Source organism: Aotus nancymaae, unplaced genomic scaffold (assembly GCF_030222135.1).
Source record: "Aotus nancymaae isolate 86718 unplaced genomic scaffold, 86718_ANA_hifiasm-v0.15.2.pri h1tg000007l, whole genome shotgun sequence".
Lineage (NCBI taxonomy): Eukaryota > Metazoa > Chordata > Mammalia > Primates > Aotidae > Aotus > Aotus nancymaae.
This window is the reverse complement of record NW_026988418.1, coordinates 18,196,769-18,222,846: the sequence shown is the minus strand read 5'-3', so window position 1 is coordinate 18,222,846 and position 26,078 is coordinate 18,196,769. Positions and strand designations below refer to the sequence as shown.

Sequence of the window (26,078 nt, the reverse complement as noted above, 5' to 3'; positions counted from 1 at the left end):
TACTACATGGATGAATCTTGAAGACATTATGTTAAGGGAAATAAGCCAGTTGCAAAAGAACAAATGTTATATGATTCTACTTATGTCAGGTAACTAGAGTAGTTGAACTCACTGAAACAGAAATAGAATGGTGGGTACCAGGTGCTGGGTGGGGAGGGAATGAAGAGTTATTGTTTTATGGGTATGGAGTTTCCATTTGGGAAGATGAAGAAGTTCTGGAGATGGAAGGTGGGAACAGTGGTTCAACAGTGCCCTCAGGGACAAGGGCGAGGCCAGGGGAGCATTCTTGCCCCTAAGGCCACTGAGCTATACACTTAAAAATGGTTAACACCATAATTTTTTTGTTAAGTATATGTTGTCACAATTTTTTTTTCAAAACCAAACCCTCTGGGAATCCATCCCTGATACTCTCAAGCAGGGAAGAGAACAAGTTTCATCTCATGATCACCAGCCATATATAGCAAATTTTTCAATGACAAACTATTAAAATTAATTTTATATTTAAAAATTAACAGGTGAAACATATCACCAGGATGTTGTTTTAATTTAACTCTTTTTTCAATAATGTCAAATATTTTTCCAAGTTTACTAATTGGTTTTATTTCCTCTTTTGGTCTCTGTTATTCCATCTTGAAATGCTGGTCTCTGTTGCTTCATCCTGAAATATATCTACATTTCATCTATGTGAAATATATTTTATACATTTAATCTATATGAAATCTAGATATTTACATCTATATCTTTATAGACATGTATAGATATTGCACCTAGATTTCATCTAGATTTATATTTCATCTATCTATCAAGATGAAACAACAGAGATGGCAGGAGCCAGGCCTAGGGGGAAGGAGGAGCGGAAGGAACCAGCTCTTGCCGCAGGGAGCACTGCCACCCAGCCGCCAGGTTAGAGGTTAGGGGACCACTCTAGACCTGGGAGGAACACTGGCCAGAGCAAGAAAGCTGGGAGCACAGGTGGAGTGCAGGATGGGATGGGATCCAAGCTGGAGGAGTGGCAGCTGACATTCATCCAGAGTGCCAAGTTTTCAGGCTTACCTGATAAATGGGGAAGGGTTGTCATCCTCATGTCACAGCTGGTGAAAGTGTGGCGGGTCATACTTTATTAGGGGTGGAGAAGCGGGATTAGAACCAGCACATACAGCCCATGGTCTTTGCACGGGAGCTCACTGCTGAGCAGAGAGGGCTCAGAGAAATCCCAGGTAGGAAGCCTAATAAGTAATGGCCAAAGGAGGAGAGGAGGGAAGTGGCAGCCTTCATTAGGAGGAAGGGCACTGAGGACCTTCGGAGAAGATGGGACAGCGGCAGGAGTGAGGGGGGCTGCCGCAGCTGGAACAGCCACTCTTGACTCAGCTCAAGCAGACAGGGCGGAGCAGCGCCCCTGGAGGCAGGGCCGGGCCTTCAGCAAATTGGGGTCCCGGCCCTACCTACTTGGGTACGCCCCAGTTCTGTGACCTGGGCAAGTTCTCTTCCTCCTCTGAGCCTCAGTTTTCTCCTCCGAGCCTCAGTTTCCTCCTCTGCTTAGCAGAGTTAAAAAAACACGTCTTTTGCCTTGCACCGAGGTTTGTGCGCTCCGTATTTGACAATGCTCCTGTTTTTCTGGCACACCTGGTTGTGCAATGTCAGCGTCTAGAAGCCGCTGAGCAGCGAAAGCGGAAACACCTACAGGGCGCTCCTCGGACCCACCCACCTGCGGGAGGCGCCCCGAGACTGAGAGGCGGCCGCGCCCGTGGCCTCTGCGCGCTGCCCCTGGCCTCCCGCACGGAGTCGCTCGGAGGGCGCCCCCATCCACTGCCCTCCGCAGCCTCAGGGACCAGGGCGAGGCCAGGGGAGCAGAGGGAGCAGCCATGGCTGAGCCGGAGGCCGTGGCCGACGACCTAGACGCCCTCATCGACGACCTGGACTACCTCCCGGGCCACTTTCACCTGGAGATGCAGTTGAACTTCGAGCCGCGCTCGCCGACCCCGCAGCGCGCCCGGGACCTGAAGCTGCAGCGGGAGGGTCTGCGGCAGGAGCTCGAGCTGGCGGCCGCCCCGCAGCGCCCCGCCGTGCTTCTCCTCCTGGGCGCTTTCGCCTTCTACCTGGAGGAGCTGGACGAGGCCCGCGAGCGCTTCCTCGAGGTGGCCCACGAGCACCCGGGCAACCTCAACGCCTGGGCCAATCTGGCACACGTGTACGGACGGTTGGGCCAGGAGGAAGAGGAGGAGGCGTGCGCCGCGCGGCTGGCCGTCCTCATGGGCCTGGCGGGGGAGCCCGAGGCCGCCGGGGACCCCCAGCTCCGCGCCGCTCGCTGCCTGGCAGAGCAGGGCTACGCGCACGGTTTCGACGTGGGCTGCCTCAGCCCAGAGGAGCGCGCGCGGGGGCTGGCGGCGGGCATCGCACTCTACGACAAGGCGCTGGGCTACGGGCAGCAGGTTGGTGACCCCTGTCTCCCTACCTCCCTCTGGGAGGACTGTGATCATGGTCCCTTCTGTCTGCAGAGATGCCCCGGTACCCTTGATTCTCCCTCAACCCTGGTCTTTCGGCCTTCCGAATACCTTTCCAATGTGCATCTCCGCCGCCCCAGGCCAGGCCTGTAGCTGTCTCCTAGCCTAGGGAGTGGAACCACTTCCTAGAGGGACTGCCAGCCCGCGCCTCTCTTTTGGAAACAGCACAAGCCCAACCTGGACAATTCATCATTTTTATCTTGCTCCTCCCAGTAAGTGCCTGTTCCTGCGCCTGTGCACACCCACCTAAGTAAAAGGGACAATCAGGCATCCTGCCAGAAACTTGGGCAGCATTCCCACCTCTTCTCTCCCTCCCACCTCCATCCCCACCTATTCAGTCCCCAAATCTTGTCCCCTCAACCTCCTCTTATCTCTGAGGTGTCTCCACACTTCTCCAGCCTTCCTCTGCCAGCCCAGCCTCCATACCTTCCTGCTTGCACCAGTGTAGCTGCTGTCACCCACCCTTGGGGTCCTGCCCTCCAACTTGACCCTTCTGCCTCATCTTCCTGTCTGCTGCCAATTCGGTGGTGCTCCATCTTGCTAGCCATGTCCCCGCTGCCTGGCAGATACGTCCTAGGCTCTTTGGTGGGCATCTGACATACTCCATGATCTACCTCTCTGTCCTTCCTCTGCCACGTTCCCCCTTCCAAGCTAGGTTTTTGTCACACTCTACCTCTCCTTGTTCCTCCAGAGGCCAGGTCTTCTTACAGCTCACCTTGTCCCTTTCTCGGCCCCTTCCCAGGGTGCCCTTCGGCCCCACCTTTGCCTGGAAGGTTCTCTTCAGTCTCAGGTTGGTCCCAGACATCCACTGCTGTAGGAAGCCTCCACTAACTCCCCAGGCTGGGTCAGGTGCCTCCTCTGGGCTCCCATAGCACTGCTCACACTGTCCATTTCCAAGTCTCCAGTTCAACTATGAGGTCTCTGAGAGTGGAGACAATGTCTGTCTGGTTTACCACTGTAAACCCAATACACACTGGCACAGCACCTGGCACACAGTGGCACTCAATAAATGTATCTAATAAATGAATGATCTATGTGCAGCAGAGGGCCTAGCACTCAATAGCCAAATACTAGGTATACTATCTACTGCTGCATAACAAACACCCCCAAAATGTAGCAGTTTAAAATAATAAGTATATATTATGGCCCAGCTTTTGTGAGTCAGGAATCCAGGCATGGTTTCACTCAGTGCCTCTGGATGGCGGTCTCATCTGAAGGCTTGCCTGACTGGGGGATCTGCTTCCAGGCTCACTCACATGCTGTTGACAGGATTTGGTTCCACATTGGCTGCTGCCAATGGCTTCCCTCTTTTTCTTGCCACATGGACATTTCATCACTTTTGCCATTTTCTGCTCGTTAGCAGCAAGTCATAGGTTCAGCCCACACTCAAAAGGGGAGGATTACACAAGGACATGAATACCTAAGAGTGGGGATTACTGGGGCTCTCTCAGAGGCAGCCTGCCACACTAGGCACTGGATGACAGATAAATGATGTGGGAGAGCATTATTCTCTTTTACAGAAGAGGAAACCACGGTTCGGAGGGGATCCATGAAGGCACAGCACAGACAGGGTTAAGCTGATGACAATGATGTCTTATAATGTTTCAGATTTGTGATATGTAAATAACAAGCCTTCACACATGGGTAGCACAGCGCCCTTCACAAAGGCTCTGCACACTCCCCTCAGTGCCTTTTCCACAAATGCTCATGGCTTCTGTAAGAGAAGATGTGAGAGTCAAGACCTCAGAGAGTACAGGTTGGAGGGCATGGGCCTGACTGAAGGCCAGCCTGCAGGGTAGAGGTTAGGACAGTTGACTCTGAGTCAGATGGTCTGAGTCCAAATTCCCGCTCCCCGATGCTCACTCAACTTCAAATCAGTGCTTAGCACCACCGAGCTCCCTTTCTGTCTCTGTAAAATGGAGATAATAATGTTACAAATGTCATAGGCTTCCTCATCCGTAAAATGGGGACATCCCTCATTTGGTTGATGTCATAATTAAGAGTTACTATTTGTAAAGCACCTAGAAAGAGCTTGCACAGGGATGAGTAGGGTCACAGATGACCCCTCCCTCTCCCCGGCTGGGAATGCTTCCTCTGCTCCTAAGCTGGGTGCAGACGTGACCATTGATGGCCAACAAGGACCATGTTGATGAGGTCAACAAGGACCCAGGTCTCTTGTTTCAATGCTGAGCCTGTAGCCCTGAATGCCAGCTGCCCTCAGTGGAAGGCACAGCCAACATTGATGTGTTGAGTGTGGTCATGGCAGCAGAGAGGGGCCTGAGGAGCCCTGGGCTAGAAGCCAGGAGGCTTAGGTTCTTGTCTCAGCTGCAACACTCCCCAGAGTGGGGCCTTCTCCTGCCCGGACTGTGGTTTCTTCATCTGTGAAATGGGTGCAGGAAGTGGGGACTATATGGTCTCTGAGGCACTTTCTTGCTCTTAGGAGGCCATTCACTAGGGGAAGGCTTCCTGGAGGAGGTGATCAGTGAGGCAGAGATTCGGGGATAGCTATCAAACAGAGGCTGGCTCTTCCCTCTCTGGGAACACAGCCACAGTAGGGACTTCCCAGTGAGTGAACATCCAGATGACAGAGTGTTAAGCAGTGTAGCCAGCACTCCAGGGAGGGAGCTGATTGCTTCGTGGGAGTGTGGCTGCCAGTCCTGTGCTGTGTCCTGGGGCCTGGCCCAGCAGCTGCTCCACAGTTCTGCACAGAAGAGCTGTAGTCAGCCCCCTACACAAACCTCCAGAGAGAAGTGGGGATTTGGAGACCCCATTTATCATCTGTGGATTAGGTGACATTATGCTTATAAAGCACCTGGCACAGAGTAGGTGCTCAAGAAAGAGTTGCAGGCAGGATGATAATAATGGTGGTTGCATCATTTTCATAGTCCGGAGGTTTGGTTCTGAACATCTAACTCTGTTATTATTTTGTGCTGTGTGCCTATGGACAAGTCACTTGTCATATCTTGTCACTTGACTGAGTATCTGCTTCATAAATATTGATCAGCTCCAGGTGCATTGGGATTATGCAGGAAATGATGGGAGTAAAATGCCCACAAACTGGAAAAGTCTGGGCATGTCTGAGAGGCGTTTACTGAGCATTTTAACATTAATTGAACACCTACTATGTGCCAGGCTCTGTTTTTAAGAAGTCCCTGCCTTTAAGAAACTCTTGAACAAAAGGAGAAGCAAACATTTGCTCCTTCGTTAACTGTGCTTACCTGAGCCCCTCTTCTGGGAGGGGGGGCAAAGGGACAAATCAGGGACGTGTCTACAACTGGCTGAGGACACAGGCATTCATCACAGGCCTGTGTCATTGACAGTCATCTCTAAGTGCTCTAAGTGCTATATACCCAGAAGTCACACTTTCTGAACCTAAGCCAGGGCCCCAAGGGCTGATAATGGAAGTACACTTTCGGGATATGGGGATGAAAGGTTGGTATCAACAGTGTGACCTGGGAAGTCCGGGCCCTGTGGATTCAGTGCGAGTGACTGAGTCAGGGAGGGAACACGCCCCTTCAGCAGGAGTTCCCAGGCAGGAATGAGGGGGAACACACCCTGCAGGGGCATAGTGCATGCGAAAGCCCCATGGTGGAACCTGCAGAGCACGGGAGCTTGAGTGCCGGCTGAACTGGGGCAAGGAATGAGGCTTGCCCATGGTCACAGAGCGAGTAAATGGCAGTTAAATTCATGCCACTCTGGTTGACTGCAAAGCCTTTGCTCTTTCTGGAGAGTTCAGAGAAGTGGGGTATAACGCTGATGGCTAGCAGGATGGTGAGAGGAGACCCCTCGCAGGCTTCCTCCTGGAAATCTAAGACAGAGGAGTATGGAGAGAGAGGAGGTAGGTAGGTTGCCATGTGTCCAGAGATTGGGGAGGATGAGGTAGAAGGTGAAGTCAGAGTCAGGCCAGGGAAGGAGGAGGAGGTGGATCCCCAACTGAGAGAGTTGCCACCCGCAGGCACACAGCAGGGGCAGACAGCCAGTGATCTGGGCCAGCCTGTGCTGCAGCAAGAGATTTTCCATCCTCGTGGGGCTGGGACTCTCCCAGGTGGGGAAGAGACTCTGAAGCTCAAAGGACAAAGAGCTGCTGAAGAACTGTGAATAGCTGCTCATCTGTTAACCTAAACTACAAAAAAAAGAGATAAATTATAAAAGTTAATCATTCAGCCTGTAATCCAAAAATAATCAGTGTTTGTATGGGAGGGGGTGTGTCTCTGTGACTTCCTTTCTTTGCTCTTCGTTCCCTACCATTTTTCCTTCTTCTTCCTTTTTTCTGAGACAGTCTGGAGTGCAATGGTGTGATCTCAGCTCACTGCAACCTCTGCCTCTCAGGTTCAAGCAATTCTCCCACCTCAGCCTCCTGAGTAGCTGGGATTACAGGACCTGCCATCATGCCTGGCTAATTTTTGTATTTTTGTAGAGAGTGGGTTTCACCATCTTGGCCAGGTTGGTCTTGAACTCCTGACCTCAGGTGATCCGCCTGCCTCAGCCTCCCAAAGTGTTGGGATTACAGCCGTGAGCCACCACACCCAGCCATGTTTCTCTTTCTTAAATTACAAAAACTATGAGGAGGCAGATCGCTTTGATCACTCCCTGCCTCCTCCCACCACCCCTCTAAATATACACACACGTGTATACACACGCCATCTCCCACACATATATACACTCACAGATGGACTCTCGGTGGCAAATCTCTAGATTGAGTAGCTATTAAGAGTATAAGCTTTGGAGTTAGACCAGGTTAGAATTCTGCCTCATCACTAGCTGGCTACAGGCAAGCCTTTATTCCTCTGAGCCTCAGTTTCCTCCTCTGTAAAATGGGATTCTAACATGAACTTCACATGGTGGCTGTGAGGATTGAGAAAACATGAAAAAGCTCCAGGCAGGGGCACATGAGGTCCTGCCCAGGGCTTCTCCCTGCCTGGCCCACAGCGCTTTGCCGCTGCTCTTCAACAGAGCCTTCCCAGCCTCTGGTTTACCACCACGTGGTTTCTGTCTTGCCCCTGGAGTGTGAACACTCTGTCTTGGGCTTTTCTCTCTCTTCCCCATCCACCTTCCTCAATGTCTGACATACAGCTGAACACCCAAGAGGAGTTTGCAACCATTGTGAAATTTAATTTAGTCAAATAACTGGATTTTGTCTTTAAAATCCCTATTTTTTAAAATCAGGTAACTTAAGCTTGTATTTGTCTAAAACAAAAAAAAATACCTGTCCCAAGCCAACTCAGTTATGTTATTTTCTTCCCATTTTCCCAAAACACTGGTGCCTTAACACACACATGCAGTCATTCACACACACCAGGGCAGGCCCTGAGTGATGACAGGAGCCACACCCGCAATGGTGTCTGTGCACCGTGCACTGAGCTCGGGATCTCACCTGCCATCATGCATTTTATTTTATTTATTTATTATTATTATTATTATTATTATTTTGTGATGGAGTCTTGCTCTGTTGCCCAGGCTGTAATGCAGTGCTGCGATCTCAGCTCAGCCTCTCAAGTAGCTGGGATTATAGCCACCTGCCACCACGCCTGGCTAATTTTTTTTTTTTAATTTTTTAGAGACAGGGTTTCACCATCTTGGCCAGGCTGGTCTTGAACTCCTGACCTCCTGACCTCGTGATCCACCTGCCTCAGCCTCCCAAAGTGCTGGGATTACAGGTGTGAGCCACCGCACCCAGCCCATTTTATGTTTATTCAAACCTCACAGACACACTGCCAGGTATTGTGGTTCCTCCTCATACCCTGGGCATAACAGGCTCAGGGAAGGGAAGGGACTTGCCCAGGTTGACCCAGTGCACACGGGGCTGTCCACACTTCACCAGCCAGCTGAGGCGGCTGGGGAGGGAGGTGGCCAGCCTCACGAACAAAGGTGTGGGCATTCCAGTCTATCACTCTGCCCAGTAGGGTGGGGACCTGGCAGGAAGGGCCAAGAAAGTGCCATAGGTCAGCAACCCCAGCATCCCTGGTATGCATGCATGCATGAGTGTGCACGCACACACAGACACACACACACACACGACTCCACAATTCTGAATGGTTTGACTTGGTTTAGCTACAAGAGGAGGAGATGAAGCTGGATGAGATCTCAGGCACTGTGCACACGGTACTTTTCATCAATGATCTCGTTTGATCCTCACAGAAATGCTGGCAAATCCACATTGTTATTAACCCCATTCTATAGACGGCAAACTAAGGCTCAGAGAGGTGCTGTGACTTGCCCAAGGGTGCGTGTGGCTGGCAGGAACTGAACTCAGGTCTATGGGACACCAAAGCCCAAGCGGAAGGACAACTTTCCTCAGGGTCTGGCTCCAGCCTTCAGTGGCCTTGGGGCACTCACCTTTGCCTATCAGTGTCTTCTAAGCTTGCTACTGGCTTCTCTCCCTACTTAGCTGGGAAGTTTGAGAACTGGGTACCCTCCCCCTCATAGATACAGAAGCCCAGAGCCAAAGCTGCTTTTAGCATCATCCAGTCCAACCACCTCTTCTACAGGAGAAAGATGATGTGTGTTAGAGCGCAGCATGGCACAGACCCACGGGAGAAGCTGAGCAAATTCAGGCATCACTGTTGTTACGCAGAGGGAGAGAGAGTTCTGCAGACCCACTCAGCTACTATCGGTGCTAGAGTTGGATTTGGACCCTGGACCAGGAAGGGACGGCCCTCTCACTAGGGACAATGAAACAGAGAAGTGGCTCAACACAGTCCAGCAAGTATGGGACCCGGCACATAGCAAAGCTGATTCACAGGGCCGGTGTTTGCATGACAGGCCTAGGACCAGAAGGGAGGTGGCAACAGGGAGCTGCTCGAAGCTTCAAATCCACAGGGAACTGTCCAGGGAGCCCAAGACAGGGCTGAATATTTGTTTCCATGGCATAACACCCAACCCCCAAATTCTCTCCACGTGTGCGCATACCACCCCGCCAACATGCCTGTAACGCAGGCAGGGCATGTGGGGTCACCCCTGTTTGCAGACGTAGAAGTTGAGCCAAGCTAGTGGGCTCTCCAGGATCCCTGGAGGAGTGAAAGGCAGGAGTGGGACTCCAATCCCATCCTGTGTTTCCTCCCCACAGCTGACAAGGCAGGAGCACGACAGCATCGCCACTGGCAACTGGGTGTGGGGAAGAGACACCCCCTTCCCTGCCTGTCTTGTGCATGCCCCACAGGCGGCAGGCTGGGGCCAGATGGGGCGGGGCTGGGTGTGCAGGAGCAGAAAGACTGTTCTGTGTCTTCACAGAGGACATTCCAGTTGCGCAGGAAGGACACATCCACAGGCCTGCCACCTTGTGACTTTTATTCCTGCAGTGTCAGCCTTCACAGAGCCAGCACAATGAGGTGGAAACAGCAGGGGCATTGGAGAGAGGCAGATCTGACCTAGAATCCTGGCACTTCTGCCCTGGGCTATGGGGCGGGGCCAGTGGCTTTTTCTGTAGTCTCTGTTTCCTGGTCTGTAAAAGGAGGAAGATGCATTATATCTTCTAAGGCTGCTGTGAGAACCCAGTGCCACGATGCACTGAGGAGCCCAGTGACATTGGAGAAATGTTCATTCTCTTTCTTGCTTGTCATTCCTCCTCCTCAGAAAGAAAATTTGTCAGCTTTCAGGAACTGACTCTGAATCTAGAGGACACAGCCCTTCATCAGGAGCAAAGTGCAAACCACAAAGCAAATATTTTCCTTAAGAACCAGCAAGATCTCTGCATAGCCTATTCAAATGCATACAAATTTGTAAGTCATTGGTGTAGTAAAAGATCTTCTACTGGAATCACTTAAAATAGCCAAGTGCCCCAACATTTCCTTCTTTTGGGGCTGTCTTTCAAAATAAATGGGATGCTGAGATCCAACCTTGTACCCCAACCAAGTTAAGACAGACCTGCTCCTCCCAGCACTTTGGGAGGCCGAGGCGGGTGGATCACGAGGTCAAGAGATCGAGACCATCCTGGTCAACATGGTGAAATCCCATCTCTACTAAAAATACAAAAAATTAGCTGGGCATGTTGGCACGTGCCTGTAATCCCAGCTACTCAGGAGGCTGAGATAGGAGAATTGCCTGAACCCAGGAGGCAGAGGTTGCGGTGAGCCGAGATCGCACCATTGCACTCCAGCCTGGGTAACAAGAGTGAAACTCCGTCTCAAAAAAAAAAAAAAAAAAAAAAGACAGACAGACCTGCTCCAGTAACGGCTTCTCCTAATCCCACCATTTCCTACAGTTTCTGCTGGCTCACTAGCCTTTGTTGCTTACTCACCCAGCCCACAGGAGCGTCGATCTTCATGCTTCCCTGAGGATCGCAATTTCTTTTCTTTTCTTCTTTTTTTCATGACGGAGTCTCGCTCTGTTGCCAGGCTGGAGTGCAGTAGCGCAATCTCCGCTCACTGCAACCTCCACCTCCCAGGTTCAAGAGATTCTCCTGCCTCAGCCTCCCGAGTGCTAAAATGTGCGCTCTGAATGAAGAGACCCCCAAACAGACTTTGTGTGAGCAACACGGCTGTTTATTCACCTGGGTGCAGGCAGGCTGAGGCAGAAAAGGACGTCACCACGCCCAGCTAACTTTTGTATTTTTAGTAGAGACGGGGTTTCACCATGTTGGCCAGGCTGCTCTCGATTTCTCGACCTCGTGATCTGCCCACCTTGGCCTCCCAAAGTGCTGGGATTATAGGCGTGAGCCACCACACCCAGCTGAGGATCACAGTTTCTGATCCTTTTACTCACTAGAAAAGAGAGAAAACTGCTAGCCCATTTTTGCTCCACCTTAGGGCAGTACAGTGAGAGCCTCGTGTAATGGTTCTCCAACTTCAGCATGCAGGAGAGGGCCTGTTTAAACACAGGTTGCTGGGTTCCCACTCCCAGAGTTTTAGATCCAGTGGGTCAAGAATTTGCATTTCTATTAAATTCCCAGGTGATGCTGCTGATGTTGCTGGCCCGGGGGCCACACTTTGAGAACCACTATCTAGGGTAGTTGGAGGCAAAGACTCTGGAGCTGTCGCAGAGTTCTCAGCCCTGCGACCTGTTAGCTGTGTCACTCTGGGCACATGCCCTAACCACTCTGTGCCACAGTTGCCTCATCTGTAAACTTGGGAGAATAACAATCGCTACCCCATAGGTAACCCTCGAGAAAGTCTAATGGGGTAGCACATGTAAACAGAGTGCCTGGTGCATAGTAAGTGTTCAATAAAAATTGCTGCTATTAGTATAGCAAAAGAGCATTGCCTCCAGACTTCAGTTGAGGCTTTCACACTGGACGTGTGACTCTGAAGATAGCATCTTGCCTCAGTCTTCCCATCTCTGTGAAGAGGATAATGATGCATTCCATGAGACTGCTCTAGGATCACATGGAATCTGTGTGAAAGCCCTTTGTAAATGGTAAACACTGTACCAACACTAGCAGCTAGATCTTGTGGGAAGAGCACTGAAGTCAGAGAGACCAGGCCTGAAGTACCAGGTTAAGTAGGCAAGTCTCTGCTTCTGTCAGCCTCGGTTTCCCCATCCCTAATATAGTGAGGAAAGTAATAGCAAGGGCCTCAGAAGAGCTGGGAAGTGTGCTGAGAACACCTCACCTGAGGTCTGTCTCTCACTCTCACCTTCAGCCCATACCAGGGTCTAGGAACTTCATTTATTGACAGCATGGGCCTCGCCTGGTTCCCTCCCATGAACCTGCCACAGAACACCAGCCTGATGTAAGCTTCTCGGGCATAAAGCCTGGACTCACACACTGGCCAGCCTCTCTCACAGACCATGGAATCTCCAGCCCATGGGATTGTGATAAGGAGAGAAAGAGGGGGTGTCCTGACTGGAGCCCCCCCACCCCAGGCAGATTCACTGTAAATACTCCTCTTCTGGTAGAAGTCCTGTGAGCCGCCTCCTCCCAGGCTGCCTCTGAGCATCTTGCCTCTGGGAGTCCTAAACTCTGTAACTGAATTCCTTGCAGCCATAAGAGGTTTCACAGCAACTTTATTCTCCAGGAGAGAGGTGGAACACCCCCTCCCTTCTCCAGGAGGGTAGGGGGCAGTCACAAGCCTGTTTAATTTAATTTAACGCACTATGGCTTGCCAGGTTGCCCCTGGTAACAGCTTCAGCGGCTGCTTCAGTTACTGCTTCGGTTACAACCAGAAAGATTTTTAAAGAGACAGTTCAGGGCCAGGCACGGTGGCTCGTGCCTGTAATCCCAACACTTTGGGAGGTTGAGGTGGGCAGATCACCTGAGGTCGGGAGCTTGAGACCAGTCTGGCCAACATGGAGGAACCCCATCTCTACTAAAAATACAAAATTAGTTGGGCATGGTGGCACATGCCTGTAATCCCAGCTACTCAGAAGTCTGAGGCAGGAGAATCACTTGAACCAGAAAGGTGGTGGTTGCAGTGAGCCGAGATCGTGCTATTGCACTCCAGCCTGGGCAACAAGAACAAAATTCGGTCTCAAGAAAATTTTTAAAAAAGAAAAGACAGTCCATTTTAGAGCCAGCATTGCACCGCAGAGTGAACAGCCAACACGGGTTTCGCCACAGGGATAGAGGGGTAAGGTCCAGGCACAATGAGGCTTCTGACTAGATCTGTGCATCCCATTAACTCTGTTCCGTATCCACTGACCCCATCTACAACCCCACAAGCCCTCCTGCAAATGCTGCTCTCAAGCAGGATCTGATGAGGGACAATTTTAGGAATTTGTCACACAGATGTCACCCTGCTAGGTACTTTTTCCAAAATCAATTTTAGTCATCAAGTTGAAAGAGAGGAGAGAGATGACCCTTAGGAGTTGCCCCTGTAATTCAGACATACTGCCACCAGGTGGTGGTATTGCTTGCTTAGTGAAAACCATAACCAGTAATATTCAACAGTACACAGAGTGATAGTGAAACCACTGGGCTGTAAGCTCTGATGCTAACTAGTGTGGAACCCTAGGTAAGCCACTTGGCCTCTCTGGTCTCGGTGTCCTCGGATATCTAGCAAGGAGGTTGATCAGGATGACTGAGTGTTGTGGACAAGGCTTGAGAGTAGGATCATGGAGGTATGAGTTCAAGTCTCAGCTCTATCATGTATAAACTGTGTGGTTTGGACATATAATTTAATTTCTTGCCACTTGAATACCAAACAAGAGAATGGCTGAGAGAGCCCTGAGGACAACACATTAGTCTCCAACACTGGGGACCTGTGGAGGCAAGAAAGGTGCCTGGGGACCGGGGGTCCTGAGGTCCTGGGAGCATAGTGGGGAGAGGACAGCAGGGTGCCACAGGATAGCTTCAGACTCCAGGGCCAAAGGCCACATTGCCCCATTGGGCACTGAAACATGCCACAGTGGACAAAGCAGCCTCCTTGAGAACTCTAACCCCACTCAGCTCTACCTAGACCAGGAGGAAGGGAACAGACGTCTATTCTGGGCCAGGCACTGCTGTCACAACTCCTGAGAGGCTCATATGATTATCCTCCTTTTCAGACGAGGACATAGCCTGCCAGGGTTAACTCAACCCCCAAGGTCACCCATCTCATATGGCCAGGCCTGCCAGGCACACGAGCCTCAGCTCTTCACATTCCCACCTCACAAGTCTCTCACCAGACACTAGGCTCCCTTGCCAGGAGCAAGGCAGGGAGAGTGGGTTCTCTTTCTCCCCACCATGACTCAGTTGAGCCAACCACAAAGCAGGAGAGGGATCATAGGTCATGGGACTGTTCACATAGAAGTAACCAGGGCGTCAGGCGCTGTGACTCATGCCTGTAATCCCAGCATGGGAGGCTGAGGTGGGCAGATCACTTGAGGTCAGGAGTTTGAGACCAGCCTGGTCAACATGATGAAACCCCATCTCTACTAAAAATGCAAAAACTAGTCAGGTGTGGTGGCGTGTACCTGTAATCCCAGCTACTCAGGAGGCTGAGGCAGGAGAATCACTTGAACTCAGGAGGTAGAGGTTGTAGTGAGCTGAGATCATACCATTGCACTCTAGCCTGGGTGACAGAGCAAGACTCCATCTCAACAAAAAAAAGAAGCAGCAGCAGCAGCAGCCAGGAAGCCTGAGACACCATGTACTCTTGACCCTTCACATGGTCAGGCTTTGACATCACATCAGGGGCTTTCACCAGCTTGGCCCACACTTGGTGCTCCCTAAATCCCAGTCTCCTTCTTCCTTCCTAGGTCCAGTGTAAGTAAAGCAGATAAGGGTATCCAGAGCCCTATCCCCACCTTTTGCTTTGGGAAATGCTCCCCACTTCTCAGGGATGCCCTTTAAGCCTTGAGGCAATCCTCTCTCCCCTCCAAACAGTCCTATTCCCAGCTAAAGTCCCAAAATACATATTCCCGCCCAAGAAACAGGATTACCTTTCAAGGTGATACAAATGTCAAAACACACATCAATCAGATCTTGGCATTCCTGAACTCTAGCCTCTTTTTTTTTTTTTTTTTTTAAGAGACAGCATCTCACTTTGTTGCCCAGGCTGGAGAGCAGTGGTACTATCATAGCTCACTGCAGCCTCAGACTCCTGGGCTCAAGCCATCCTCCCATCTCAGGCTTTAGAATAGCTGTGACTACAGATGTGTACCACCATGCCTGGCTATTTTAATTTTGATTTCTGAGGAGACGGGACTTGCTGTGTTGCATAGGCTGGTCTTGAACTGCTGCTAGGCTCCAGAGATCCTCCTGCCTCAGCTTGCCAAAGTGCTGGGGTTACAGGCATGAGCCACTGTGCCCAACCCCCTAGCTCTGTCTCCTTCTACCCACTGCCCTGCAGATGAGCTGTAAGTCCTGACCCTGGCCCTCAGGGGTCCCTCCTGGTATGCCCCTGCTGGCTCCTCCCTCCAGCCCTTACCACCAGGGTTCCAGCCCTAAGGCTGCATGCAGACCCCGGCATGCCTAGCTCACTCATCTCTGAGTTTTTGCACTTGATGTCCCATCCTCCTAGAGTGCCTCTTCTCACCATCCTGGGTGATTCCTACTTGTCCTTGAGGACCCTGCCCTAGTACTTCCTCCTCTAGAAAGCCTTGGGGATACTCCTGGATTGTATAGGACACCTCCTCTGACTCGCATAGTCCCAGTGTTCCTTCTACTCTAATCGTGTGTTTGGGTCTGACCTTCCTGCAGGACCCAGAGCCCTAAAGGTGGGACCTGCCTTTCCTCTCCTGTCCTTATTGCCCAGCCAAGAGCCACACAGAGAAGATACTCAGGGATTACTGACTGAGAAATGCAATTAGTGGGGCCCCCTCTGGGTGGTCTGACTGGGACCTGGGTTCCAGACCCTGTCTTGATGGGCGGTCACACCAGTTGGTGGGATGTGACTCACAAGGACCCCTCCCTCCCACCCTTCCTCCCTCAAAATTCATCCAAGGTATCCTCAGAGCAGCCACAGCCTAACCTGCCAGCGTTGGCTCCCCCAGCTCCCTATTCACACACACACACATTGTGCTGCATGCCCATCAGCTGCCCATCCCCCACATCTCCAGGCCTCTGTTCCCGGAGCCCTCCATCTGGAGCCCACCCTCTGTAGTGCCAACGTGACTCAAGACCCTCCGTAAGCCCACGTTCCCTGGCTGGGAGTGGCCTGCCCATCCCCGGCACTTCCTCTGTACCACTCACATGGCCTCGATCAGACCTGGCTTCCTACCACAGCTACTGGCAACCCAGTGTGGGGAAGAAGCATGGGCTTTGGAGGCTGACAGATGGGACTGAATCCCAGCTCTGGCCCTCAAAAGCTGTGTGACCTCAGGCAAGTCACTTTATGTTTAGGAGCTTCAATATGTTCCTCTACAAAATGGGGATGACAGCTACCTGATAGGTTTGTTGTGAGATGGAGAGGATGGGGTGTCAGGATCCCGGCACACGCAGACACTCAGTCGTGTCCTGTTACTTAAGCCTGAGTCTGCTTCCCCAGCCAGGTTGTGAACGTGTTTGGGCAGAGTGCAGGTCCCACTCAGTGCCACATTCCGAGAGCGCCCCACACAGGGCCTTATGCCATAGGTGCTCACAAATGCATTCACCCCAGCTGCTGGGGATGGGGTAGAGAGATGATGGGTCCCCCTCCCCCACAGCTGAGGAGGCCACGGGGTGTGGGCGGGGGTTAGCGAGTGCAGAGTGAAGCCTCCAGTCAGGGACAGGAGATGAATGTGGAGGGAGAGCCTGGAGCCTGAAGGAGAGCTGCTGATATGCACTGGGGGTTTTATTGGTTTTCATTAAAATTCCTTCCCGAAGCTGGAGCAGCTACTCCCATAAATAACAGCATAAATATTTTATCTGGCGCCCAAGTTGCACAGCAAGTTTGGCAGGAATAATAATGGCAAAACAGTTCAGGGGGGTTTGGGGCTTCAGCTGAGCTGGGCTCACTTAACATGCCCAAAGGGGCTTTCTCAGGAAGTGAAGGCTGCCGGGATGGCACCAAAGGGGGAGGCAGGTGGTTATGGAGAGAGGGTGGGTGGGCAGTCGGGTGTGCGCCCTGGCGTTGGGGGGCCTGTGGAAGGTGGGGAGAAAATGCTCACCATATCTGCCCTCGGATGACCACCTCACTGGGGGCCTTCACAAAGCCTCTGTAGTCAGAGAAGTGAAGTGACTTGCCCAAGGCCACCCAGCCAGTCACGGCAGAGCCAGGACCTTAATCAAGAGTGTTTAAGGTCAAAGCCTTTCCCACTGTGCTTGCTGCCTCTTGGAGTTCGGGGAGAGTGGGAGTTTAAGGACCATGGCCAGAGTACCTCAGTAATGGCAGCGTGGGCTGTTCTCTGCTTCCCTAGATCCCGATGGAGGAGAAAAGGGGCTGGTATTTCACCATGGCAACGCTCTATATCAGGTCAGGCAAGACGGGGGCGGGGGGTACGGGATAGGGGAGGGAGACGTGTGGCCTGGCACCCAGTCAGCAGGGCAAGGGCAGAGGTGGCGGGGCCCATCCTACTGGAAAGGGATCCTCAAGGCCTCCCCACCCACCATGGGGCTGGGCAGGGCTGGCAGCACACTGGACAACAGGGAGGGCATGCCACCAACCACATCTCCTTCTCGGCCACAGGCTAGATGGCATCTTCCTGGAGCTGGGCAGTGAGGAACAGAAGAGGCTGCCCGCCTTTAACCGCACCCTGGCCCTGCTCCGGCAAGTGCTCAAGTCCGAGGACCCCCACCGCCGAGGTAGGGCCCAGGGGAGGGCGGGGCAGCAGCCTCTGCCCCCGCCACCAGCCCACTGGCATGGCACCCACCTCTGGCACTACCTCCCCCTCTTGGCTCCTGTTTCTTTCCCCCTCGCCCTGTCACCTACACTCATCTGTGCACCTCAAGGAGCCTTGCCCAAGTGAACATGCCAACTACAAGTCACTGTGACTGCAGGCTTCCCCTCTGCCGCTCGAGACCTGGAGGGTGAGCGGCAGTTTCGCCCATTTCCACCTACTTATGGTCAGGAGATTGAATCCTCTGTTGGAGAGGAGTCATTTTTTTTTTTTTTGCACAGCCAGGAGTAGAACCACCAGAGCCGGTGAGAGCTGAAGTCAGAAGAGACCTACGTGCCTGAAATGAGGTCCCCCCAATGACACATTGAACACAGAATAAGCACTAAAATAGTTTCACTAACCCCCTCACATGGCCCCTCTCTCCACCGTTTCTTCTCTCTGTCCGGGGTTTGCCCTCAGTGATCTCACACTACTGTCCCTTGCTTTGTCTTCATGGGCGACACCTAGGATGGAGATGGCCCCTTCCCTCTCTCCACCCTGCTGCCTCCTAGAGACCCTCTCCCACCCTTCACCCCCAGCCCTGGCCTGGTGCTACCTCGGGATGCTGCTGGAGCGGAAGGACACCTTCTCCACCACCCCCATGGGCATCCACGATTGTGGGTACTCAGTGACCGACCCTCTGGACTGCTTCGGCAAGGTACGTGCCCCTAGCCACACCCGCCCTCTAAACTGAGACGGACCCTGGTACCCCAGCCTCTCTGCCCAGAACACATGCTTCTCTGGGTATCATCTCCCACCTTGTGGCCCACCCAGGAAGTACAGCTACTCCAGACCTTGCTCTCCATCCTCTCTTCATTCAATACAAAAGAGACCCTCCCCATATCCAATCGGGCCCCACCCCATTTCTCCAGCCTTGAAATAGTCCCTTAGACTTTTTCCTTCAAGACCTTCATTCACAGTATTCCCTCTGCCAGGAGTTCCCTACCTCCCCACCCCCAATGGCATAGTAGAAAGATGGGTTTAGCTGGGGTCTCCCCGCCAGCCCTCCCCATAGGCTGTGTGACACTAAGGCAAGTTGCTGACAACGGGAAGCTGTCAATGACAATAGTAGGGGTAAGTGCTATCACCCAGGTGGAAACCCTGTACTTCGTAAGGATGGGGGATGGGAGTTGCCTCTGGCGCTTCCTCTCGTGTGCCCCAGGAAGACGGGGGAGCATCCACTGGGAAGGAGGGGTCTGACTGGAGTCTGGAAGGCTTTACTGGATGTGACGGGTGATGTCGTGGATCGGGCTCTCAGGAGTTGAGTGCCAATGGGTTGTGCCCCAAGATGTTGGGTTCCATGTTATGACAATTTACTGGCAGGTGGATAAGGGTGGATATGGGGAAAGGCACCATGGTGATATGGCCGTATCCAGAGATGGGGTTCCTGTGGTTCAGCACCGTTTAGCCTGCTGTGGCTGACAGTCAGGCAAGTGGTTTGCTTTTTCACTCCTGCCTTACCTAGGCCATCGAGATTGCCAAGAACCAACCACCCATCCTCAATCGCCTGGCCAAAATCTTCCACTTCCTAGGAAAGCAGGATATGGCCATTGGAACCTGCAACATGGCCCTGGATGCCCTACGAGAACCAGAGCTCAACTGGCAGGCATACTGCACACGGGCCAAGGTGGGTCAATCTGCAGCCCACCCTACCCTGCCATCGGGAATCAGAGAACAAGGGCCAGAGGCCAAGACCCTGTTGCCAGGGCCCAAAGGTCAGGGAGTCCCCATGGTGGAAGGGAGCTTAGGAGCCGTTAAAAAACACAGTTGGGTTCTATACAGTTTTTGGTTTGTTTCGAGACAGGGCCTTGCTCTGTCGCCCAGCTGGAGCATGATGGTGCCATCATGGTTCACTGCAGCCTAGACCTCCTAAGTGCAAGCAATCCTCCCACCTCAGCCTCCCAAGTAGCTGGGACTACAGGTGCACACCACCACACCTGGCTAATTTTTGTTTTGTTTCGTAGAGACGAGGTCTCGCTATGTTGCTCAGGCTGGTCTCAAACTCCTGGGCTCAAGCAGTCCTCTCACTTCAGTCTCCCAAAATTCTGGGATTTTAGGTGTGAGCCACTGCACTCAGCCCTGTAAGGTTTTTGAGTGAAAGAATGCAGGAGCCTCCACTCACTGCAGGAATCCCTTCTACAGTGCCTGGTCAGTGAGCCACCAGACTTTTCTGTATTGGCACGGGTGGAATCAGACTGACCAGAGTTGAAATCTGGCCTCTCCGCCTTGTGGAACTTGCAGCAAGCCACTTACCCCTCCAAACCTCAGTTCCCAAATCTGTAAAATATCAATAACAACACTTTCCTTAAAATGTTGTCAACAGACTCAGTGAGGTGTCATCTAAAGCACAGTGCCTTGGATATAGGAGGTGCTTTTCTGAAAAGCAGTAGAGGTTGTTTAATATAGTGGATCAGAGCTCTGGCTCTGAACACAGACAGCCTTGATTCACATTCCACAACACCACATGCTATGGGACCTTTGGCAAAATACTCTTGCCCAGATTCTGAGCCTCAGTTTCTTTATCTGTAGAATGGAGATGATAATACGTCTCGTAGAGCTGTTATAAGACTTAAATTAGATTATGTAAAACTCAGCATCAAGCACACAGTAAGATCTCATAGGAGACTGACTACAACTATTCTAATATTATGTATATTTTTTCATTGTCTCAGTGTCTCTTGATGCAGCCCACCGCATAGTTATTTAGCTCTGCAAGTTACACACTTAGGTGAGCGTTGCCTCCCGCTAGCTTCCCATACTAGTCCCAGACCTTCCTGCCAGGGCTCACACAGAGCCCATACGCTTGAGGAAGCAGACTCAGAGCTCCGAGGTTAGTTCACTGCAAGCCGGAGTCCACCCACCCCCTCATCTTCTCTACTACATTCCACATGACCTGGTGGCAAATCTGCTCCCAGTCTTGGTCTCAGTGGCTTAATTACTTTGCCGGCAGGTACAAGGCAGGAGTGAAATTCCTTCACTGTCGTTGATGTGGTTATTATTATAGACACTAATGATATTAACCATATAGTAAATAATAAAATAGTTCTATAAAACTCTGCATTTCACCAAGCACTTTCATGTTCGTGGTCTGATTTAATGTTCACAAGAATCCTGTGAGAGAGGCCAGACATGTGCCATTCTGCAAATGAGGCCACAGAGGACCAGGGAGGCAGTGAACTTCCCCTAGGAACTACATTTAATTATCAGAAACTCCAACTTTACCTTCCTCCCTCCATCACTATCTGGTGTCATATGATCCTGGCCTCTCTGTGGCTCCAAAGGTCATACATACTACTCAGATGACCAGAGGAGCACAGGATGGTGGAGAAGAGATGGTGAGGAGGAGGGAACTCACATTACCTGTGTAAAAGCAGTCCTTCAGTCCATGCTGCGACCCATAAGCACAGCCCTGGCCCATGACCCTTCTACCGTACCTCCCTCTGCTCATGCCTCACTCAGCCTTCCAACCCTACTGGCCTGGGCCTCTGCCTGGAATGCTCTTCTCCCAGATATCTGATTGGCTTCCTCCCTCACTTCCTACTGGTCTTCTAGTGGCCATCTAATTGAAAATGTTAAAGCCTGGCCAACATTTAATTTATTAATTTATTTCTTTTTAAAATTCTTTTAGAGACAGGGTCTCACCCTGTCACCCAGGCTGTAGTGGAGTGGTGTGATCACGGCCCACTGCAGCCTCGAAATCCTGGGATCAAGTGATCCTCCCACCTCAGCCTCCCAAGTAGCTGGGACCACAGGGGTGTACCACCACATCCGCCCAGCTAATTTTTAACAAATTATTTGTTGTGGAGACAGGGTTCTCCCTATGTTACCCAGGCTGGTCTCAAATTCTGGGCTCAAGCAATCCTCCAGCCTCAGCCTCCCAAAGTGCTGGGATTATAAGCGTGAGCCACCACACCTAGCCACCGCCAACATTTTATGTTCTCCTTTCCTGGTTTAGTTTTCTTCTTAGCACTAATCATTCCCTTATACACTATTCACATCTTTGTCATGTTCATTGTCTCTCTTCCCCAAAACATAGAAGCCACTTGAGGGCAGGGATTTTTTGTGGTTTTGCTGTCTACTGTATTCTCAGTGCCTGCAATAGTGTCTGGCACAGAGGAGGCTCTTAATGAACATTTGCTGAAGGAATGAATGAACTGAGCACTTACCATATGCTAGGTCCTGGCTAGAATATGTTCTTTCAGTCATCATGGTAACTCCCCAAGGAAGACATTCATGTACTAATTTTTCAGATATAGCAGTTAGGTTCATAGAAGTTGTGAAACTCCCTCCAGATGACATGACTAATAGCCAGGGGTTAAGGGGAGGACTGGAATTCAAACCCTAGTCCAACTGACCCCAAATTCAGAGATTCATCCTCCCCTGCCCCCATGATGCTGCCTTATAACCAGAGCCCTTCTGATGACTATAAAGCATTAATACCTTCAACAACAATGACCCCCTTTCCCTTGCTTCCTCCTACCCGCCCCAAACCCACCCCTCCTAAACCTCCACACTTTGTAAATCCTCTAAGTGTGGGGAAAATGGAGGAAGTCAGGAAAGCAAGGATCTGAAATCATTTGTAATGTGACACTCATCAGTTGGGGCCGCCTGCCATTCTTCCCAAACTGCTTGTTGACAGACTCACAAAATCAGTGCTGCCATCCTACCTAAAATACCCCTCCCCAATCACCTCTATCCTGTTGTCCTGCTTATTTTGTCATAGCACTTACCACTTGAAATAGCACCGTTTACTAGTGACTGCCCCCCTACTGGAATGTTAAGTTCTACCAGAGCAGGGACCTCATCTATCTTGTTACCACGGTACCTCCTGTACCCAGCATAGGACTGGCACATGGTGGGCACTCAATACATATCTGTTGAATGAGTGAGGGGCTCTTTCTTCGTCCTACCCACTCATTGCACAGACAGGGAAACTAAGGACCAGAAAGGGGGTGTGGCTAGCCCAACTTGGTCCAAGAGTAGGACCTAGGACTCCTGGGTCCTGGCCTCAGGATCTTTCTACTGCATCCCAGAACCTCCCTGGTTGCTGTTGAAAAAAGGACTGGGTTCATTTAGAGCAGAGAGGAGGGCAGAGGCCCGTGCCTGGATCATCCTTCCTACGCTGGCTCTCTGTTGGCAGATCCACATCAGAACCTACCTGCACGACCTGGAGCGGGCCAAGATGGGTCTCGGGGGCATGCCTGACAGGAACCACCTGGCCTGTGCCAAGGCTGACCTCGAGGAAGTGGTCAGGGTGTGCCCAGGCTTCAGGACATACCTGGACATCGGTCAGGTAAGGCAGTCTCTTGGCTTAGCCAATGGCTGAGTAAGAATCTGTTTACTCTCTGCCAGGCTAGGCCTGGGCACCGAGGAGACAGAGGAAAAAGATGCACCCCTCATAACAGCACCCACCCCCTCCAGCCATGGTGAGGATTGAATAAGGCCTGGCTCTTCTAAAGCACTCAGGAAGTGTGGGCATTATTCTTTATCTAGAAGATGTCTATTCGCTGTCTGTGTTCAGGAAATGACCACCAAGAAGTGACAATATCATAATTTTAGATACAAGAAAGCCGAGATCCAGAGACTGACTCACTCAAGGTTACAAGGCTAGGTGTGAAGGGGCTGGAACTGGAATCGGTGTACTCTTTTTCTAGAGGCGCAGGAATAAAACATTTGATTCATCTTTGTCGATGGAGGGAGGGTGGGAATGAGTGAAGGAGTGGAATTTGTTTTAAAGCAAGCGTGGGGCGGGAATGAGCCGGGGGCCGCGCCTGGCGAAGGGCTCACCCCTTGTCCCCCACCCCAGGTCTACTACTACATGGGCGTGGACGCGGTGCAGGAGCTGCTGGCGGTGGACGAGGCGGCGCTCAACCAGGCGCTGGTGTTCCTGGCCAAGGCGGGCGAGTCGGAGCTGGGCGCCACTCTGCCGGAGCTGCAGCTGCTGCGGGGCAAGTGCCTGCGCATCAAGGGCGAGGACGCCAACGCGGCGGCCTGCTTCAAGCGCGCGGTGGAGCTGGACGACGCGGGCTCCAGCCACACCGAGGGCTTCGGCTGCCTGCTGGAGGCGCTGCTGGCGCAGTGGAGCCAGGCACAGCTGAGCGACGCCGAGCTGGGCCGCGAGGTGGACGCCTGGCTGCGCCGCGCCCAGGACAAGTACCCCGCGGCGCGCCTGCGCCAGGAGCTGCAGCGCGTGTGGCGCGGGCACACGGACGAGGTGCTGGGGCTGGCCCGGGCCCTGGTGGCCCAGGGACGGCCCGCGCTGGTGCGGCTGCTCTTCGAGACCATGGAGAGCGAGGGCGAGGGCGCCAGTGCGCCGCGGGACCGCCGGGCGGTCTCCTTATAGGGCGTGGGCGCCCAGGCCGGAGGCTCCCAGGGACCCCGCCGCGGCCCCCGAGGCTGATGCGGCCAGGTCCAGACGGCCCCCCTGCCTTCGGCCGCCCGGGGAGAGGAGCCAGTTCGATTCTCTGTCGGGAATTGTGAATGGGGACGTTGCGACACCGGGCGGTTTGAAATATGCCCACCCAGACTGGAGGCCTGATTCGCCAGAGCAGAAGAGGCTGGGAGCAGAGGTGAGAGAACGCCGCGAAGCTGCCAATTGAGGGACAGAATCTTCTAGACATACAGGTAAAATAAGATGGTTGTGAGGCTCTCGAGAGAAACAGAAGACAGTTACCTCAGTGTGGCCGTTTTCTAGTCCAGGCGCTCAATCCCTCAGGTCTGAGTGCCTGTCCTTGGACTCTCGTGGGCCACACTCTGTCCTTATGTGAAAGCCCCCTTTACTTCAGTTGACTGGAGTGGGGTCTCAGCTCCCGGAGCCAGAAAAGCTATGGCTAAAGCAGAGGGCGAGACTGCACCGCTAGTGGGTTAGGGAACAGGGCCTAGCGTAAGCCTGGTGCTCAGGGCCCATTCCTGCCTCTCTGCCACTCTTCCAGGAGGCCTCCTCCGTGGTCAGCTTGACCGGAAAGGCCTCCCAAACGCTCTGAAATACAGCCCATCAATAGAATCTTCACTTGACTTCCCTGTTCTTAGGGGAACCTAGGGGACCCACCCATTAGGAGGTGCCACCTACCCCCAATCTTTTTTTTTTTTTTTTTTTTGAGACAGAGTTTTGCTCTTGTTGCCCAGGCTGGAGTGCAGTGGCACGATCTCAGCTCTCCTGGGTTCAAGCGATTCTCCTGCCTCAGCCTCCCAAGTAGCTGGGATTACAGACGTGCACCACCACACCTGGCTAATTTTGGATGTTTAATAGAGATGGGGTTTCACCATGTTTGTCAGGCTGCCTCGAACTCCTGACCTCAAGTGGTCCACCCGCCTCGGCCTCCCTAAGTGCTGGAATTACAGGTGTGAGCCACTGCGCCCAGCCCTCCTGCTCCGATCTTAACCATTCTACTAATTCTAAAGAAAATCTTGGAATTTTACACTTTTGGAATCATAGTCATAGAATTTTTTTTTTTTTTTTTTTTTTTGAGGCAGAGCCTCATTCTGTCGCCCAGGCTGGAGTGCAGTGACCGTATCTCAGCTCACTGAAATCTCAGCCTCCCAAGTTCAAGCGATTTTTGTACCTCGGCCTCCCGAGTAGCTGGGATTCCAGGCTGTACTCACTGCTTTGCTCATATCCTCACTCATTACCCGGGACAGGCCAGCACCCCTGCCCTGCATCTCACATATCCACTGATGGATGGAGAACAGACGGAAATTCAGTGTCTTAGACATCAACACTCGAACCCCGTCATTGTGCAGAGGGGAAAACTGAGAGCTGTAGAAGGGAAATGGCATGTCCAAAGCCGCACTTACTGTTTTCCCCACACTGTACCTCCAACTTATTTTCACCCTTCTTCAGGTTTGGAAAAATACTAATAAACTGATCAACACTTAAGTATTCAGTGTTTATATATTAAAGGTTTGTGTGTCACTTGTTACATGGGTCACTCTGATATCCACTGGGACAATGCTTCAACACTAATGGTGGCATTCTGGGTACCTGTGAAAACTGGCAGTGAGGCCCCTCTAAGGATCCTGAATTCCACCTCATGGCTCACCACTTTCAATGGTGACATTCTCTCTCACCCTCCTTTTCCTCTCACGGCCACTGCAGCAGAGGCCAGAAGGTGACTCAACAGCAGGCCACACACAGCCCTGTCCACTCCCACCCCACCCACTCCCATCCTTCCTCTGCCCAAGACTGTGACCCATGATCATCCCTAGAATGGGAACCCACTTTTTTTTTCTTTTCTTTTCTTTTCTTTTTTGAGATGGAGTCTTGCACTGTCGACCAGGCTGGAGTGCAATAGCGCAATCTCAGCTCACTGCAACCTCCACCTCCTGGGTTCAAGTGATTCTCCTGCCTCAGCCTCCTGAGTAGCTGGAATTACAGGCGCCTGGCACCATGTCTGGCTAATTTTTTTGTATTTTTAGTAGAGACGGGGT

At 52.1% G+C, this 26,078-nt stretch overlaps 2 protein-coding genes across 3 annotated transcripts in view; one reads left to right on the top strand and one right to left on the bottom strand.

The window, feature by feature from the left end:
- CIMAP2 (ciliary microtubule associated protein 2) overlaps positions 1-1,803 on the bottom strand; it is a 30,667-nt gene extending 28,864 nt beyond the window's left edge. Inside the window, 1 exon segment of the mRNA XM_064370521.1 lies at positions 1,706-1,803. Within this exon segment, the coding sequence (XP_064226591.1) occupies positions 1,706-1,803 (98 nt within the window).
- TTC22 (tetratricopeptide repeat domain 22) lies at positions 1,704-25,530 on the top strand. Of its 2 annotated transcripts, XM_012442832.2 has the most exons (7): positions 1,704-2,429; positions 17,193-17,248; positions 17,462-17,577; positions 18,191-18,309; positions 19,117-19,278; positions 22,792-22,944; positions 23,458-25,530. In XM_012442832.2, the coding sequence occupies exons 1-7, from the start codon at positions 1,863-1,865 to the stop codon at positions 23,992-23,994; spliced, it is 1,710 nt and encodes a 569-aa protein (XP_012298255.2). In that variant the 5' UTR covers positions 1,704-1,862; the 3' UTR covers positions 23,995-25,530. The 2 variants fall into 2 exon arrangements, with proteins under 2 accessions (XP_012298255.2, XP_012298256.2); XM_012442833.3 differs by lacking the exons at positions 22,792-22,944; positions 23,458-25,530 and adding an exon at positions 19,616-19,788 and having other exon boundaries at positions 1,863-2,429.
- The last annotated feature ends 548 nt before the right edge of the window (positions 25,531-26,078 follow it).

Bases quoted from the DNA above. Each gene is read 5' to 3' on its own strand.
- TTC22 (XM_012442832.2), top strand. From the start codon at position 1,863: ATGGCTGAGCCGGAGGCCGTGGCCGACGACCTAGACGCCCTCATCGAC. The intron at 17,249-17,461 runs GTCAGGCAAGAC...TCTCGGCCACAG, and splicing joins ATGGCAACGCTCTATATCAG to GCTAGATGGCATCTTCCTGG. The intron at 18,310-19,116 runs GTACGTGCCCCT...TGCCTTACCTAG, and splicing joins CTCTGGACTGCTTCGGCAAG to GCCATCGAGATTGCCAAGAA.